The sequence below is a fragment of the Narcine bancroftii genome, chromosome 7, assembly GCF_036971445.1.
Source record: "Narcine bancroftii isolate sNarBan1 chromosome 7, sNarBan1.hap1, whole genome shotgun sequence".
In the NCBI taxonomy this organism is placed as follows: Eukaryota; Metazoa; Chordata; class Chondrichthyes; order Torpediniformes; family Narcinidae; genus Narcine; species Narcine bancroftii.
In genome coordinates, this window is record NC_091475.1 from 33443970 (window position 1) to 33462349 (window position 18380).

Consider the following 18380-nt stretch of genomic DNA (forward strand, 5'->3'; position numbering starts at 1 on the left):
TCAAAATTTATATGTCAGAAATTGAGCAAGATATGGAACAAATAGAAACATTTTTGATGGGATTAGATCTTCCTGTTTTAAATGATTTAGAAGTTCAGGAATTGGATTTGTCATTTACAGATTTGGAAATTAAGGAAGTATTGCAAACTATTCCTAATGGAAAATCACCTGGAGAAGATGGATTTCATTAGAATTTTATAAGGAATTTTATGATTTATTATTACCATTATTTTGACAAGTATTAGTACAAGCTTCTGAGACATCTTCATTTCCAGACTTAATTATGGTTATTCCAAAGAAAGATAGAGATTCATTTAAATTAGCTTCATATAGACCAATTTCTTTGTTAAGTGTAGACTATAAAATTGCGGCTAAAGTTTTTGCAAATAGAATGGCGAAATATTTACCAAAATTGATTCATGTAGATCAAGCTGGCTTTATTAAAAACTGTTACTCAGCTGATAATATTGTTAAGTTAATTACATTAATCAATGTATCTAAAACTCAACATAATTTACCTTTAATAGCAGTTTTAGATGCAGAAAAGGCCTTTGACCATGTGGAATGGCATTTTTTATTCAAAGTACTAGAACATTTTAAATTTGGTCCGGTTTTTATTGGTTGGGTAAAGGCTTTCTATAATAATTCTTCAGCTCGGGTGATAACAAATGGTTTAATTTCTTCTATGTTTATGTTATCAAGATCAACTAGACAGGGTTGCCCATTGTCACCCGCTTTATTTGCTTTAGTAATTGAACCCTTAGCCCAATTTATTAGACAGAATGTTAATATTAAGGGTGGGAGAGGAAGAATATAAAATTAATCTATTTGCAGATGATGTATTAATTTATTTGACAAATCCTACGGAATCATTAGTTCATTTGCAGGGAAGTTTAGAGAAATATGGAAATATGTCTGGATATAAAGTTAATTGGGATAAGAGTGAATTATTACCAGTGTTAGATGAGGACTATTCGGAATGTAAACGGGTTACGTAGTTCCAACGGTCTGATAAAATTAAGCATTTAGGAGTGATAATAAGTGTGAAAGACCATCAACTTTATCAATTGAATTATATACCTTTATTTTTAAAAATTAAGACAGATTTAAATAAGGATTTACTGTTAACTTTAATAGGTAAAGTTTAATTGGATAAAAGTTAATATATATCCTCATATACAATATCTTTTTTAGTCTATCCCTTGTTCTTTACCAAAGTCTTTTTTTAAGGAATTAAATGCGGTGGTTTGTTTATTTTTATGGTAGAATAATTTATCTAGAGTCTCATTACAAAAATTGACATGGAAATATGCATTAGGAGGTTTACAGTTATCAAATTTTCAAAATTATTATGAGGCAGCCCAATTGAAATTTATTAATTGAATGTTAGATGCTGAACAAGTTCCAATATTGGCTAAAACTGTCTCAATTATCAGAGAAAGATGTTAATTTTTTTAAATATATAAATGGAAACTAAATTTTTTGAAAGATTATAACATTCCTATACTTAGACATTTATTAGAAGTGCAGTTTAAGAGAGATTTTATGATTGGATCTAAGGGCAAGATTACTTGGTGGACTCCATTATATAGAAATAGGATTATACCATTTTCAATGGATAGTCGTTATTTTAAAGAATGGGATCTGAAAGGCATTCGAAGAGTAGAAGATTGTTTTGAAAAAGGTGTTTTTCTTTCTTTTGTTCAGTTGCAAAAAAAAATTTCTAATATCACTCTTTTTTTAAAATAATATCAAATATTGTTTGCTTATTATCAGATGCAAGCTTTCTTAAGAGAAAATTTTGGGCTAGAAATTAAACTTCCTAATTTAACTAGGTTTCAAATATTAATTACTGATCCTTCTAAGAAAAGACTTATTTCGGAAATGTATAGTTTGTTACAAGTTGAATAAATCTGATTTGTTTAAAATTAAAAATAAATAGGAAGAGGATTTACAAATGGTTTATATTAGAGGAAGATTGGTTAAAGATGTATGAAGCCACTGTGACTAGATTGCTTAATGTGGTTTGGTGAATTATAATTTTCAACATCAATTATACTTGACGCAGGAGAAATTGAAAAAATATGGTTTTAGGGATTTGGATTTGTGATTTTGATGTGAAATACAAAAGGGGACTTTTTTATACTCTGGTTATGTGATAAAGTACAGAATATTTGGTTAAAAGTTAGACAATTTTTGGAAAGTTTATATAATATACAGTTGTTACTTGATCCTTTATTATTTTTATTAGGTTCTCTGAAGGATTTAAGGGGTTTGAAATTGGATAAATTTCAAATTGCATTTATTCGTTTGGCTTTGGCTCTGGCGAGAAAATGTGTAGCAGTAACATAGAAGGACGATATAGTAATTAATAATCAAAGATGGCATAATGATTTGAAATAGTATTCATTTAGAAAAAATAACTTTCAAGTTGCATAACAATTATTCTTTTTTTACAAAAATGTGGGAACCATATTTAAATGTGTGGATATATCTATATCTTAAATATTATATATATTTTTAATGTAATATTAAGGTACTTAATTTTTTTTGTAAAAGACTCCATTACAATAATATATTATGTGGTGTAGTTAGGGATTTTTGGGGGGAGGGGGAGGAGATAAATATATTACTAATTTACTAATGTATGGTTAAGTACTTTATTAATATATCTTTGTAATAGGGGATTTTGCTTTTATATAACTGTTTGTATATTCTTAATAATATAAATAAAGTTGTTTAAAAAAAGAAACATAGAATTCAGAGCAGGAGAAGGCCATTCAGGCCTTTGCACCACCATTCAATATGATCATGGCTAATCATGCAACTTCAGTACCCTATTCCTGCTTTCTCTCCATCCCCCTTGATCTCTTTAGCTAATAAGGCCACATCCCACTCACCTTTGAAATTTATCTAATGAATCACTGTAATATTATACCCTGCACTCATTAGGCGTTTTTATGCTGCAGCTCCTGGGTAGCTCTCCAGGGACTCAGGTACAATTAGTGGGCTAAAGGTGCTTCCAGCTCCTTTCAAGCTTGGGGGGGAGGGGGGAAACCAATCTAGAAAATCGCCAACATGGCAATTTAAGGGGGATCCCACCCCTGCGTTGATGTGTAAGTGATGCATCATGCAAACTATCGGTGGTCAGTCTCCCCATCCCCCCATCAGCTGTCAGTCACCCCCCACCATCAATCATGCTCCCCCCACTGTGGCAGTCGACCCCTCTGCCCCCACTGATCGCGGCGAACCCTCTGCCCCCACTGATCACAGCATCTCCCCCCATGTCAGTGACTTCACTGCCCCTCCCCCCCCATAGCAGCAACTCCCTCCAATCACAGCAGACACTTTAGCAGGGGTTTCCCTGTGACTTCAGCATGCAAGCACTGACATCACAGGAGTATCTGGGTTGGCCATTTTTGTTTTACAGCCACTGGTGGACGTGAGCTGGGTAAGTTTGACTGGGTTCCATGACTACCTCTGTGGTAGGGCAGGGACCCGGTTGATTTTGGAGCCTGCTGACCAGGTCAAATTCTTTCAAGCTGCCTTGTGAGTGGGGTGCTAACCGGGCAAATTACCTGGTTAACCCCATTTTACAAGGCAGTTTGAAAGCCCCTATTGACTCACTGTAACACTAAACCCTACACTTTTGTTTTATTATTGCACTACTTGCTGTACTTAAGCATGGGTTAAATTGCCTGAATAGGTTGCAAAACAAAGTTTTTCACTGTATCTCAGTACATGTGACCATGAACAATTCCATTGAATTCAATAGTTTTGAATGTCATGTTACCTCTTTCATCGGCTGCTCAATCTGAAGAGATTCAAAGCTTGAGAAGTAATCCACACTACCATCTGCATTGGTCCGTACCAGTCGATGCCGCAAGGTCCTCCAAGGCACATTTAAATGGAGCACAGAATCCACAGCTGAGACCCACTGACTGAGAGCAATCTTCCCTATAAATTGCACAGGGAAAATAATTAGTCCATGCTTGTTGTTTATCATTTATATTGATGATTTGGAGGGTGTGGTTAACTGGGTAAGCAAATATGCAGATGATACGAGAATAGGGGGAGCGAGGAAGGTTTTCTTGGATTACAGAAGGATTCAGTTTGTTTGGAAGAGTGGGCTGAAAGAGGGCAGATGGAATTTAATGTCGACAAGTGCGAGGTGCTGCATTTCGGAAAAAATAACCAAAATAGAACATATGGAGTTAAGGGGAGGGCACTGAGGTATGCAGAGGGACAGAGGGACCTGAGGGTTATGGTACAGAGTTCATTGAAGGTGGATTCCCATGTAGTTAAGAAGGCATATGTAGTTAAGAAGGCATATGGTATGCTGGCCTTCATAAATCATAGTATAGAGTATAGGAGCTGGGAAATGATGCTGCGGCTGTTTAAAGCATTGGTGAGGCCAGGTTTGGAGTATTGTGTTCAGCTCTGATCTCCAAATTATAGAAAGGATATAGATAAGGTGGAGAGGGTGCAGAGAAGATTTACAAGGATGTTGCCTGGCTTACAGCATCTATAGTACGGAGAAAGATTAAGGAGACTGGGACTTCATTCATTGGAATGTAGACGGTTGAGAGGGGATTTGATAGAGGTATTTAAAATTATGAAGGGAATAGGTAGGCTAGACATAAATGGACTCTTTCCCCTGAGGGCAGGGGAGGTTGGAATAAGAGGGTATATGTTAAGAGTAAGGGGCAAAACTTTAGGAAAAATGTTAGAGGATGCTTTTTCATTCAGAGAGTGGTAGCAGAATGGAATGGTCTTCTAGAAGAGATAGTTGCGGCAGGGTCCCTTCTGTCATTTAAGAGAAGGTTGGATGTGTACATGGATGTGAGGGGGTTGGAGAGTTATGGGCAGAAAGCGGGAGGGGGAGATAGTGGAGTTGTTCAAGTGAACCGGAGTGGATTCGAAGGGCCGACATGGCCTGTTTCCATGCTGTAAATGGTTATATGGTTATAAAGTGGGAAGGAACATGAACATCTTGCTCATTGAAGAACTCCTGAAGGTACTGGAGGAGATACAAGCACCTTCTGCATAACTTGACCCTTTAATTCTGTGACTCCATGACTAATCTTTCTACAGCATGGAACTAGGCCCTTTGGCCCACACCAACCAAGCTAATTCCAGTTATTTGCGTCCAACCCATATTCCACTATACCTTTCCTATTCATGTACTCATTGCTGCAGGTACTGTGTGGAACTCCATCAAAAAGTATAATCTCTCTAGCCTGCTGAATGGAAGTGAATTAATACCACCCTGTGTCACAAGTTCCCTGGATCACCTGATCTCTAATGCGTAATCAGCTTTCTGCTAATCTGATCTTTTCAAATCCAACTGCCTGAGTCACCTGACTCCAATTGCCAGATGCAGCCTTCAGATAAAATTCCTGTTGAAGTCTGCTACAGTAAACCAAAATGGCATAAAATGAAGACCTATTCACTACTATTGAAGGCTATTTTTCTAAAAGCAAAAGTCCATTCAAAACCCATTCAAATCCTTTTCTAAAAGCAAACACAGCTTTCTTCGTAAAAGTGAACTTTCATAATTTGAGTATTTGTAAAGTGGGGTATACCTGTATTAATTTAAAAATCAATATTACATTTAAATTAGTGGAAAATACATTTCAAAATTAATCACCAGTTTATAAATGCTGGGACTAATTAATAAGAAAAAGTTGTTCATTTCAAAATTCAGATATATTTTAAATTTCTAAAGTTCTGAGTAGGGAACGGTGGATAGATATTTTAATTACACTTCCCAGGTAGGGGAGTCTGGAGGTGTAGGGTATTGGTTTATGGTAAAAGAGGCAAAGTATAAAGGAGGACTAAAGGGTTTGTTTTCCAACACAGAGGGTGGGGAGGATCTGGAATGTGGAACTAAGGGAAGTGTAGGAGGCAGATACAAACACTATGTTTAAAAGGTCTTTGACAGGTACTTAGACTGGAACCACATAGAAGGATAGGAGTCGAATGCAGGCAAGAGATAGACATCAAAGTTGGCATGGACACAATCAGTCAAATGGGCTTATTTCTTTGTTGCATGATTCAATCATTTTTATGGAGTTGGAAGCATATCAGAATGCTTATCTGAGTGAGCTGAGGTACTGTCATATCAGGGATGTGAACAAGAATGCCCATGGCACCTTAATATAAATGGGTTATTTCTGTTATATGATGTTCACCATGCACATTAAGTGAGGAAAAACTCAAACTGCAGATGATGGAATCTTGAGCATCACCAAAGAACTGCTAGAAGAACTCTGCAAATCAGACAACATCCAGGGGTAGAAATGGTCAGTAAATGTTTCCGGTCAGGACCCTGTATGAGGATCCTCGATAAAGTGTCCTGACTGAAAATACCCTTGAATGCTGTCTGACCTGCTGAGTGCCTCTGGCCATTCTTTGTCTGCACGTTTACATTCAGGAACGGGGTGTATATATTGCAGCATTGAGTGCAAGCAGCCAAATGCAGCAGATTGCAGCTTGAGGCTTGACACCCAAAGGCCACAGCTTGTTGGATCCAGGATTGACGTCCAGGATTCACAAGGGTGCCAATGGTAGTAGGGCTCATGAAAAGCCTTGGGCACTGATGACCTCCTAAAGCTCTGGGGGTTGGGAACCAGGGGTCAAGGAGGTGTGATCTGGATGCAGGGACAAGAACTCAGGTTTACCGCTGATCAAACAGGCTGTACAGCTCCAGAGGTTATGGGGAGCCAGTGGCAGTGACATAGGAGGAGGGGGCAGGATCCATGGGCATTCAATATCTGAGGTGTCTCTCCTTTATTGCTTTAATAATGGCACCAGTTTACTTTGCAACTCTTTCTCTTCATAGGGCAAGCAATGGACAGCTTTCTTGACATAACCATAAAATGAATATTGAATCTTACAACTACCCAGAATCAATAAAAAGAAAACACATCAAAACAAAGGTATTGGATAGACAAGGCAAAGGAGGGATGGCCTATCTGTTCCTACCTGTACAATCTGGGTCATACTCTCTGAAGGCACTAATAACTTCAGATTTATGTGCAAACAGCTTTCCACGCAAGGACGTCAGGGCAGACTCTTCAATCACACTCACTCTTGAAGGTGAACAGAACAAGGCAGCCAATTATTCAGCAAGTTGAAAAAAGCATCAGATTTTAAGCGTGGTGGGCATGAACGACTGAACATTAAACGTGAAGTTGCTCAGAGCAGCCAACATCAGTGAATGGATAATAATCTGAAACCAAGCCATCGATGAGCAATCTCATCTATGAGACGAAGGAAATGATTATCAACTTTAGTCCACATCTCTGTCCACATTAATGGCAGTGAAGTTGAAGAGGAGATAACTTCAAGTTTTTAGGAACGAATATTTTCAATGATTGACCCAGGACAAAAACATTGAAGCCACGATCAGGAAAGTGCACCAACATCTTGACTTTCTTTAGGTTTATTTGTCAGTATCCAGTACTGTGAGTAGGGTTCTTTTATGAACGAGCTAACACGATATCTCTAACATCTATAGAACCATGTAAAGAGTATCATTTACAGAGTATACGATTCAAATGAAAAGGAATTAGCACCAAGCAAGGGGAGCAAGGGGAGCTTGATGTCTAGGGCGAAGAAACTGTCCTGTGGTGAACTCTTTCTAAAGCCTTTTCCCCAATGGGAGGAGAGAGAAGAGAGTGTCTCTCTGGTCTGATAGGTCATTCAGTATGTTGGCTGCCTTTCCTAGGCAGTGGGATTTGGAGAGAGAGTCGTTAGAGGGGAGGGAAGTTTGCATGGTGTTCTGAGCTGCATTCACCATATTCTGTAGCTTCTTTCGATCTTAAGGAGAGCAGCTCCAATACCACACTGTAATGCATCCTGGAAGAATATTCTCAATGGTGGCCCTGTAGAAGTTGTTGAGGGACAGGGTGGGGAGTGGGGTGGGGGAGACATGCTAAACTTCCTCTTTAAGAAAATTGAGGCATTGGGGTGCTTTTTCTTGACTGTCACATCAATGTTCTTGTCCCAGGTCTGGTCATTGGAGATAATTTGAAGCTGCCTACTCTTTCCACTACAGCATCAATAATGTGGACAGGAGTGTGGAGTCTACCCCTTCTCCTGAACTCTTCCTGAGACTTTCTTGAACAATGCAAGAGAAGGTTTGCCTTTCTGGCTCTATTTTTCACATCCAATAATCCTTTACAAGTAGGAAGTCATAAAGCAGGCCCAGAAATTTACTGTAAGCATCAAAGACTGCATTAAACATTGCTCATGAGTGATCAGTTCATGCTTCATGCATGGGTTCCATTCACACTGACTACCCTTCCAATATATAAAGTGTACGAGTCCCTGTTTCTTAGCCATGTCAGAAATCTCTCTGAACCCAGAGTTTCTATTTGAACTAACAAGCTATAAATTCATTCTCTGAACTCCAAAATCAGGTTAACTGGAATGGAGTAACTTTGCACTTATTCCAGGGTCCCTTAACACCTGTGAGAAACTGGTCTCTGCATTGTTGGTGGGGTTTTCATTTGCCCACTCACTCTTTTCCAGTAAACTGTTATCAACAGGAGTGCAATGTGTTAATGTTGTCTGCAGTGAGATTTCCGTCCTCACTGGCCTAACAGACAGGTGCACAGATGGAGAGTCCTGACTCACACTCCACTCTCCATTTCCCCCTTGATGGACCATCAATAATCACAGAAGACTGAAGTTGTGAAACTGATAGGCTTTTATTGACGATAGACTGGAACAGCCGTCAACCTCATTGACTGATCAGGCCAGAGTGAAATGAGGAGCATCCAAAGGGCTATGGGTAGGATCAGTCTCAGGAGGCATGTCTAGATGGCAGCAGCCATTCATAGCATAACAGTGGTTTACCACACCCCATGTATGTTGCCTCAGTCTATGCTTTCTTCTGTTCCTGATTCCTACATCTCTTATGTCTCCACGTGTTGCGAGTTGCTCACTCAGCCACTAGCTTTCACTTGGCCGAGCTAAAGCATCACACTGGTTCAGTTCTAGGCCAGCAGACTGAGATCCTGACCTTTGTTCCAGAGACCATGAATTCCACCAACAGCAACGAGGCAACTTAAATGTAAGGGATTAAATAAAGCAAAAACCCAGTAATATGGACTGGTTTACTCATCTAAAAACCTCCTAAAGGCTACTATCATATCTGTTTCCACCACTATAGCTGGCATCTCATTGCAGGCACCCACCCACCTCTCTGTAAAAAGCATCCTCCTCCATTCCCTCCCAGCACATAGCAAGTCAATATCCACAAGTGTGAGTGCAACTTGTTGCAGCCCAGCTCTAGATGTGAATGAGAGGGACTGCAAGAGCATCCTGAGTATTCCAAGGCAAGAAAACCTCCCCAAATCTGGGTTTAGTGAAGGGCCTTGTTTTGTGCGCCATCAAGTCAACCTACACTTAAGCTCAAGTTTCAGTTTATGGTCATAGTAGCACATAGAATGGTGGAACATAGAACATTAGGCAGCATGGTTAGTGCAACACTACTGCAGCACCAGTGACCCAGATTCAAATCCACTGCTGTCTTTAAGGAGTTTGTACATTTCCCCTGTGACTGCATGGGTTTCCTCCCATGTTCTAAAGACAAACCATCCGAATACACCCATGTGACCAATTCACCTATTAATGCTATACGAACTTAGTATGCGGGAGAAACCGGAGCATCCAGAGGAATCCCATGCAGTCACAGGGAGAAAGTTCAACCACCTTACAACAGTGGTGGATTCAAACCCAGGTCACTGGAACTACAATAGTGTTGTGCTAGCTACTACACTGTGTGTGCTTGGTGATCAGTTGCAGTATTCTGCACATTGCAACTGGTCGTTAAACCCTTTCGCAAACTTCACTTGAACAGCACATGTATCTAACTTGGCCACACCCTTCCTGTAAAAAGGGCCCACCTGAGACTTCCATTTACATTTTTTAGTTTGGATGAAGGATCTCCAAACTGAAGCACCAACTCTCTTCACCGATGCTGCCCGACCTGATGAATGTTTCCAGCATTTGACCATTCAATTTGCCATTTAACATGTCAGTCGGTGGACAGTCAAGCAAACTGTTCAAGAAGGTTGTGCACTCACCGTTGTTTGAGAGTCAGCTTCCGTGTTGCTTTACTAACCCGATATTTTACAAAGTGAGGAGTTAAGTCAGGGCCAAGTTTAATGTAAGCACCTTGATTGCTGCCTTCCTCATAGTAATTAGAGGCAGAAAATATGGTGATAACCTGAATGAAAAATATTTCAGTTAGCTGCTGGTGACTTAACACAGGTATAGGTTAACTACAAATTAATAAATAACCGTGTAAATCACAGGAAGGGGTGGAACATTTCTATTTCACCTTCCCATTGTGGCACGCCTCGTAACCATTCTGTTTGCACTCGTGGGATCTTATGATTAGCTTTAAATTGTATTTTTTGAGCATCTTTTCTGTGATATCTTCACCAAAGTAACAGCCACCCCCCCTCATGGTGTTGGGGATGCAGCCGGTTTGACTTCTTGGGTCACTCCAAAGAACATCCACAATCTAAGAAAAAGAAACAGCTGAATCAACATTCAGTTCAGTGATCCCATCACAGATGCTAAAAAGCTGCAAATGCCCTGTATCCTTATCCAGAGTCTCTGCAATTACCAGTGCCACTAATATTGTGATAATATATTGATGGTTTCATCCAGGGCTCAGAACTACGAGGATTTGAGTGTATTTGCATAATTGATAAACATAAACTGTAACTTATACAGAAACTTTTAAAATTGATCTCTCTCCTTCCTCTATTTTCTATCTCTTCGTCTCTCCTTCCCTCTCTCTTTCCTCCCTTCTCTGTCCCAATCTACCGCCCTCCCTATCCCTATTCCACTCTCTCCCTTTGTCTTCCCCCTCCCTCCCTGCCTCTCTCTCTCCCACTCTCTCCTTTTATCCCTCTTCCTCCCTGCCCCTCTCTCCCCACTATTTTATGCCTCCCTCTCTGCCCCTCTCTCCCCCTTGTGATGCACTGCAGTGCAAACAAACTAGCACAAACAACGAAAGGCTTTATTTAGCTTAAAACTTGCACACAAGGTTCTGTATTCTTTCTGGCTCCGTATGCACTGCTCCTGTCCAAGGGTCAGCATGAGCCTTTATGTGGGGCCAGTGATTGGCAGGGAGTAAGTGAAGCCAGTCTCCCAGGTTACCTCCTACAGGTACAATGGTTTGCCCCCTGCAGCAGGAAGTGCAGGAGTGCGGACAGGCGCAGGTAGTCACCAACAGTCCAGTGGTCGTATCACCACACCCCTCTTTCCTTTTCTCTCTACCTTTCCCTCTCTATCTCCCCCTCTTGCCACCCTTTCTTCCTCCCACTCTGTTCTGGATCAACATGCTCTCTCACCCCACCCGCTCCCCGCAAATATTCTACTTGCATCTTGCGTATTGGTTTACAGCCAATATTTTGACATAACATCTATTCTAACATTCAAGATCATTGTGTCTTTCACCTCCATATTTCCCTTGATCACACAACATACTTTAAGTCATCATTTATACAGTCACTTTTATATTGTCCAGCCTCTGCGATGTAATCAGAATGCAAAGCAGAATGAAGTCCAAAGGTCCATAAATTTGTTGAGTTCTCTGATTGTTTTAACCTATAATTTTATCCTTCAGATTTGTTCAAGTATCCAACTTCAACTGAACTTCAAACTTCAAGGTTTCCTTTTAAATATTTAATTTTTAAAAATTAGACATAGAACACAGTACCAGGCCTTTCCAGCCCACGAGCCCGAGTTGCCCACCCCCAATTAACTTACAACCCCCGTACATGTTGAAGGATGGGGGGGGGTGTGGGGGGGAGAGAACTGGAGGAAATCCATGCTGATGTGGACTCCTTACAGACACGGCCAGATTCAAACCCAGGTCACTGGCATTGTAATAGTGTTGCACCAACTGCTACGCTCACCATGCCACCCAATCTTTCCAATACTTAGATATCTTCAACTAGGTGGGATACGGCTGCTCAAACCTCTTCTCTGGATTCCTGATCCCATAAATCTCTCCAACTACCCAGCACTCTTTGCTCCAGTAAGACACTTGATAAAACTCCTAAGCTTTTGTTCATTTCATCTAAGTACTCCTTCAGTGAATTGGTGCCATTTTGTTTTTGTCTGACAACTTGGGACAGTTGCTCTGTTAAAGGAGTAACAAATATCCTTGTTTATTCACTCACGAATCTAAAGAATTCATTATGGTTCCGATTAGGTATTAAACATTTTAATGATTTATTTATTGATAATAATCTTGCTACTTTTGAGCAAATTTAATTTACCAAATTCTCTATTATTTTTTTTAGGTACTTACAGATTAGGAACTTTCTCCATTCTCAACTATCAAACCTTTTTCAAGCTCCTGATATGAATTTGATAGAAGCAATTTACAATCTGCAACCATCTCAGAAAAGGTCAATATCTTTTGAATAAAAATCAAGGCAAGCTTCATTGGATAAAATTAAAAGAGATGGGAGCAGGATCTAGCTCCATATTTCAATTTCTGAAGATTCTTGGAACTCTATTTATAAATTGGTTAATGTATCATCTCTACAATTAAAGTTGTGCATAGAGCTTATATGTCAAAAGTTAAATTAGCTCATATTTATCCTAATATTAGCTCTTATCATGACAGATGCTGGAATGAGGACATTCACTAATTCTAATATTCTGGTCTTATTTGACCCTTGTCAAATATTGGGAAGAGGTCTTCCATACTTTATCAGTAAATATTAATGTAAACCTAACATCAGATCCGTTAATGGCCTTGTTTGGGATGGTTGAACAGAAGGAGTGAAATTGTCTTCATCTCAATGTCATATATTAGCCTTTTCCTCTCTTATTGGAAGATGTGTTATTTTGATCAGATGGAAAGAAGCAGTCCCGCCCACTCATAATCTATGGTTACATGATTTAATGTTGAAGAAAATTAGATATTCAACAGTTGTTTTAAATTTAAAATTTTCAAATCTTTGGGTCTCCTTTTTGAATTATATTCACAAACCTTTAATGGAGACGATAATTAGGTAATCTGTGATTCTCGTGGATTTGATATCTTTTGACGTTTACTCATCATGTACTCTATATTAGCCATGCAACTTTGAAATGGCTTGGGGTTTGAATAAGAAAATTATTTTTATTATTTTTGGGGTATTTTTCTTCTCTTTTCTACTTTATCTTTAAATTAATAGTGTTACATAATGTCATTTTTTTCTGTTATAGCAAGTTGTATCATTTTTATGCATCATTCTCTTTCTGTATGTATTCTTATATAAAAATCTAATAAAAATATTGACAGAGGAAAGAGAATGTGTCTCTGTTATGGGTTGAGTGGGAGGCATGGTTAGTGTAGCGGTTAGATCAATGCTAATACAGTGCCAGTGACCAGAGTTAGAATCCACCACTGCATGTTCTCTCTGTGTCTGCTTATGTTTCCACCAGCCGCTCCCATGTTCCAAAGACATATGGGTTAGTGGGTTAATTGGTCACATGGGTGTATTGGGCAGCACAGGGTTGTGGGTCAGATGGGCCTGTTAACTTAAAATTAAATTAAACCCAGATGGGGGTTTAAGGAGGGAACTTGGTGGGGCCACAGAACTTGGTGGGAGCCTTGTGAACAGAGATCTCTAATATTTCATATGTTTTTGAACTAGGATAACTGTGAAAATATATGTATTCATTGTTTTTTTTAATTCAATGACTATTTAGTCTGAACTCATTTTTTAGTTGTTTTGTAATTTTTTTTTACAAAAGTACCTGTTTGACTGTAGCAACTAAGAACTTCAGTGCATATGTACATTGTACAATGCATATGACAGTAAATATGTGATCATTATCATTCATTAAAGGATCTGATGTCAGGGACATGGAGAAAGGTAGACACAGGCAGTGACAAATTGGGCTGGAGATTCTGTTCCGATATGATAAATACTTGTTCACAGCTTCTTCTCACTGCTCCCTTCAGGCAGGAGGTACAGAAGCTTGAAAACCAGCATCTCTAGGTACAAGAAGAGTTTCTTTCCAACAGCTATCAGGCTCCAGAATCTCCTCTTGTTAGAAAATCAGGGACCACTCCAAAACCACAAAAGGACTGTCTGCGTGATTGCTGTCACTTTTTTGCACAAGGATTACTGTGAATATTTATTATCTATTTTGTGTATCTATTGTCACTTTTCAATTACTTTACGATGATGATTTTTCTTTGTAAGTACCCGTTTGGCTGCAGGAAGTAAGATTTTTGGTGCATACCTGCATTGTACAGTGTGTATGATAATAAACTCATTATAATTAGCAAGACTTGGGTACGTTTAACTCCTATTCACCTGCTTCCACTCCAGCTCTTCTCTCAGTAGAACTTTACGCAATCCTTTTTCACAGTCTGGGTGGGACACATGTAAAATGTCAGTGCCATTGCACTCAACATTCTGAGTCACCACATACTTGTTCAGGTCCAGTGTTGGATCATACTGGAACTTGGAATCACTTGGGGACCTGTAGCCTTCACTCAAATGAGGCTGAGTGCAAGAAAAGATGGAGTGAGGAGATGAAGGTGGTGATGATCCAAACGTTTGTGTTTTGCAGTCTTGATCACTCAGCCTTGGTCCACAGACATTCCCATCACTGTTTAAGATCTTTGAAGGATGTCCCTCCAAGTTGGGTTTCTTCTGGCATAGTTCTTCATACTTGCTGGGACTTCTATGCAGCCTGAGTAGAGATTTAAACTAAAAGGAATACACCAATTTTAATGCTGACACCAGCTGTAAAATCATTTAACGCACATCATCAGAAAAAAATAGCATATCAGATTTGAATGTGAGCTTTTGTCAGGAGATAGCCAAGGGGTGGGTGGGTGGGTGGGTGTGTGTGTGTGTGTTGCTAATTAATGGGTTATGACCATACGGCTTTCTTTTAAAAAATCAAAACTGGAAGGTACAAACACAAAAATTCATAAAAACTTATGTTTTCATTAGATAAACCTTTCACCACAATCATAATGCCAGTATATATAAAATTGCATTGGAAGTTATATTCAACACCAAGTATTTTGGTTGGAATTTGAAACAGTATAGAGGTCCATTAGCAAATCCACAATCAAAAATAAAGGAAAACCTGGGGAGAATCTCTGGAAACCCCCCGTCAGAGAATCAGAGTTATGCATCCTTCTGCCCAACCCATCTATACCAGAGCTAGTTTCATTTTACATTTTTACAATTTTATTTACAGCACGGTAGATTACAGCCATTTAAACCCATGCTGCCCAATTACAACCAAATTAACCTACAACCCCACACGTTTTGGAGGGTGGGAGGAAACTGGAGTACCTGGAGGAAACCCATGCAGACTTACAAACTTCTTACAGACAGCACTGGCTTCGAACCCAAGTCGCTGGCGTTGTAACAGCGATGTGCTAACCGCGACACTAAGCAACATTTGCCTGTGTTCAACCGACATCCCTCGAGACCTTTCATATCTATGTATCCGTTTAAACATCTTCTACACATTATAAATGTTCTTGCCTCTACTACTTCCTCTGGCATCTTGTTTCACATACCCAACAACCTCTGTAAAAGTGGTACACCTCAGGTCCCTTTTGAATCTTACCTCTCTCACCTTAACCTAAGCCTCTAGTTTTTGACTCCCCTACCCTGTTCCAACTGTATAGAACACGGATGACACCACACATTTAGGGTGCAGTCTGGCACCCAGCTAAAGGAAGGATACCATTAAGCTGGAAGGGTGCAGAAGAGATTCGCAAGAATGGTGCTGGGGGGGATGGGGGATGGGTGGGCTTCAGTTATAAGGAGAGACAAGATAGACTGAAACTTTTCTCCCTGGAACATGGAAGGGTGATGGGAGAACCTTAGTAATTCCTTGTGCTTTGAGCCAAGAGGTAGACTTTCTGTGGGTAAGAGCTCTGAAATGGCTCCCTGAGAATTCATGAATAAATTCTAGTGTGTATTAGCTAGGTAAGGCAGAAAGGAAGAAAGAGTTGTGATGACATCAAATCCGTTGGGACAATGAGTTAAATGCATGCTTATTACCAGAATAACATAAAACAGAAAGAGAATTTACCTCCTCTGCCTTCCTTCCATCTTCCTTGCTGGACATTGACCTTGGTTTAAGTAGCAGAACTTATGAAATAACATTTCCCCTTACCCTCTGTCTTGGTACTGAAGCCAGGAAATCTAGATCAGTTGAGTCTGAGATCCCACCATGAACCACCAGCACCTTAGAGTCAATAACTGTGGCTAGAGGCAGCCATCGGAACACATCCTGGACAAGTTGAAGGATTCTCTTCCCTTGCGACTAAACAAAGGAATGACAGGCTTAAGGCACCAGGCTGTGGCACATTTGATTTGCAAATACATTTATTTCTAAGAGTTATCAACCACAAGCATTCTGAGATTAATCCAAGACAACAAGGACATTAACAATGCCAGGCTCCAGACCTGGGATCTGTGCGTCCATGACACATTGCTTAGTGCAGCCATGCCTTATCCCCTCAAGAATCCTCTGATGGTCGGTAAAGAGACAGAAGGGGTTGTGTGGGAACAGAGAATAGCCCAACTCCTCCCAACTTGAGTCAAAGAGTCATTCAACTTTGAAACAGACCAAGCGTCCCAACTTGCCCACATCGACCAAAATGTCCTACCCAGACTGGTCCCCCTGCCTGTATTTGGCCAATATCCCTCTAAACCTATCCTATCCATGTATCCATCCAAATCTTCCTTAAATGTTGCAATAGTACCTGCCTCAATAACCTCCTCCGGCAGCTTGTTCCATACATCCAACATCTTCTGTGTAAAAAAAAGTTACCCCTCAGGTTCCTATTAAACCTCTCCCCTTCACCTTGAACCTCTGTCCTCTGGTTCTCGATTTCCCTACTCTGATTGGAAGATTCTGTGCATTTCACCTGATCTATTTCTTGCCCGTGTATTTAATAAATTTGCTGGAGTGTGTTGCTGAGCTTCTACTGAATGCTGCCTGATCATTTATATGAGAATCAAGGAAGGAAAGAAATTTAAAAAATAAAATTCCTTACCTTGTACTTTCTCAAAACTTCTTTTTGAAAACCATATCTAAAACATTTAAAATAATAAGCAGGTGTGAAAAATCAGCAAATGATGGGAATTCAGGCTGTTGTTATCACCAATATAGCTAATACATTATGGTAAAAGACTTACGGCTCAAGTTTCCTCAAATAAAATCATAAACCTCAAGATAAAACAAAATTATCTGTTAAATTACTCTCTCTAATTAATTCTGAGAGGAGATTCTCCTTCACCCCAGAGGGGAGGCACATTTGTAGAACATTTCACCTGAATGGGCTTCTTTGAGAAACAGATTCATCAATAACTTTCAAATGGGAATTGGATAAATGCTCAAAGTGAGATGATAACAGCTCAAAAAGCAGGTCCACCCCATCCCCTCCATCGACGAAGTGTATACCTCCCACTGCCTCAAAAAAGCAGTCGACGTGTTAAAAAACTCATACCACCCCAGCCACCCTCTCTTCACCTGCCTCTCACTCCCCTCGTGAAGAAGATTCAAGAGTGTCAGATCATGTACCACGAGAATCAAGGACCATTTTTTTCCCACCATTATGAGTCTCAAAATGAACTTCGCACCAGAAAAATAATGTGGTCTTTGCTCCACACCAATCAATCTCTCTGTAACTTTGTACTATGAGTTTACCTGAAGAAATATGTATGGGATGACTCACTGGAATTCCCATAAGATGAACTTTCTCACTGTTAAGTTTGTGTCATACAGCATGGAAACAGGCCCTTTGGTCCTTCTTGCCCACACCAACCAAAATGTCCCAGCCACACCAGTCCACATGCCTGTGTTTGGTCCGTATCTCTCTATACCTATCCATTTATCTGTCCCAAGGTTTCTTAAATATTGCAATAGTACCTGCCTCAACCACCTCCTCCAGCAACTTGTTCCATATACCCAACACACCTGTGTAAAAATTTACCCTTCAGGTTCCTATTAAATCTCTTCCCCCTCACCTTAAACCTATGTCCTCTGGTTCTCAATTCCCCTACTCTGGCAAAAGACTCTGTGATCTATTATTCTGATATTTTTATACACCTCCAAGAAATATGTGAGCTTTAATGCCCCAACCCACTTATATTTCAGGGTTTTAAAAAAATATTAATGGTAATGTAATGAATTTCCCCAGGGAACCGGGTCTGTTTGAAGGGAATGGGGAATGTACGATCACTACAGAGCTTGGGTCCCGTTGAAAACTTCTCGATTATCCCAACTTCTGGCATCCCTTATCCCCAGGACCAGCCATTCAATATGGCCCACAGTCTGGACCCCAGCTCTAGATCCACTCCAGA

The 18380-nt window shown here is 39.9% G+C and overlaps 1 protein-coding gene and 1 long non-coding RNA gene across 12 annotated transcripts in view; one reads left to right on the forward strand and one right to left on the reverse strand.

Annotated features, from left to right (window-relative positions):
• LOC138738713 (serine/threonine-protein phosphatase with EF-hands 1-like) overlaps positions 1–18380 on the reverse strand; it is a 60716-nt gene that overhangs the window by 4414 nt on the left and 37922 nt on the right. For 9 of the 11 annotated variants that reach the window (XM_069889464.1, XM_069889471.1, XM_069889468.1 and 6 more), the window contains 7 exons: positions 17072–17108; positions 16186–16335; positions 14352–14750; positions 10355–10540; positions 10098–10240; positions 6988–7094; positions 3794–3957 (listed from right to left, as the gene is read on the reverse strand). In XM_069889464.1, coding sequence (XP_069745565.1) covers positions 3794–3957; positions 6988–7094; positions 10098–10240; positions 10355–10540; positions 14352–14750; positions 16186–16335; positions 17072–17108 — 1186 coding nt within the window. The remainder of the gene's footprint in view (positions 1–3793; positions 3958–6987; positions 7095–10097; positions 10241–10354; positions 10541–14351; positions 14751–16185; positions 16336–17071; positions 17109–18380) is intronic. The other 2 variants (XR_011341701.1, XR_011341702.1) reach the window with 1 other exon arrangement.
• Positions 3397–7524, forward strand: LOC138738715 (uncharacterized). The gene is made up of 2 exons (XR_011341703.1): positions 3397–3451; positions 6845–7524. It is a non-coding gene; the product is annotated as an uncharacterized lncRNA (long non-coding RNA).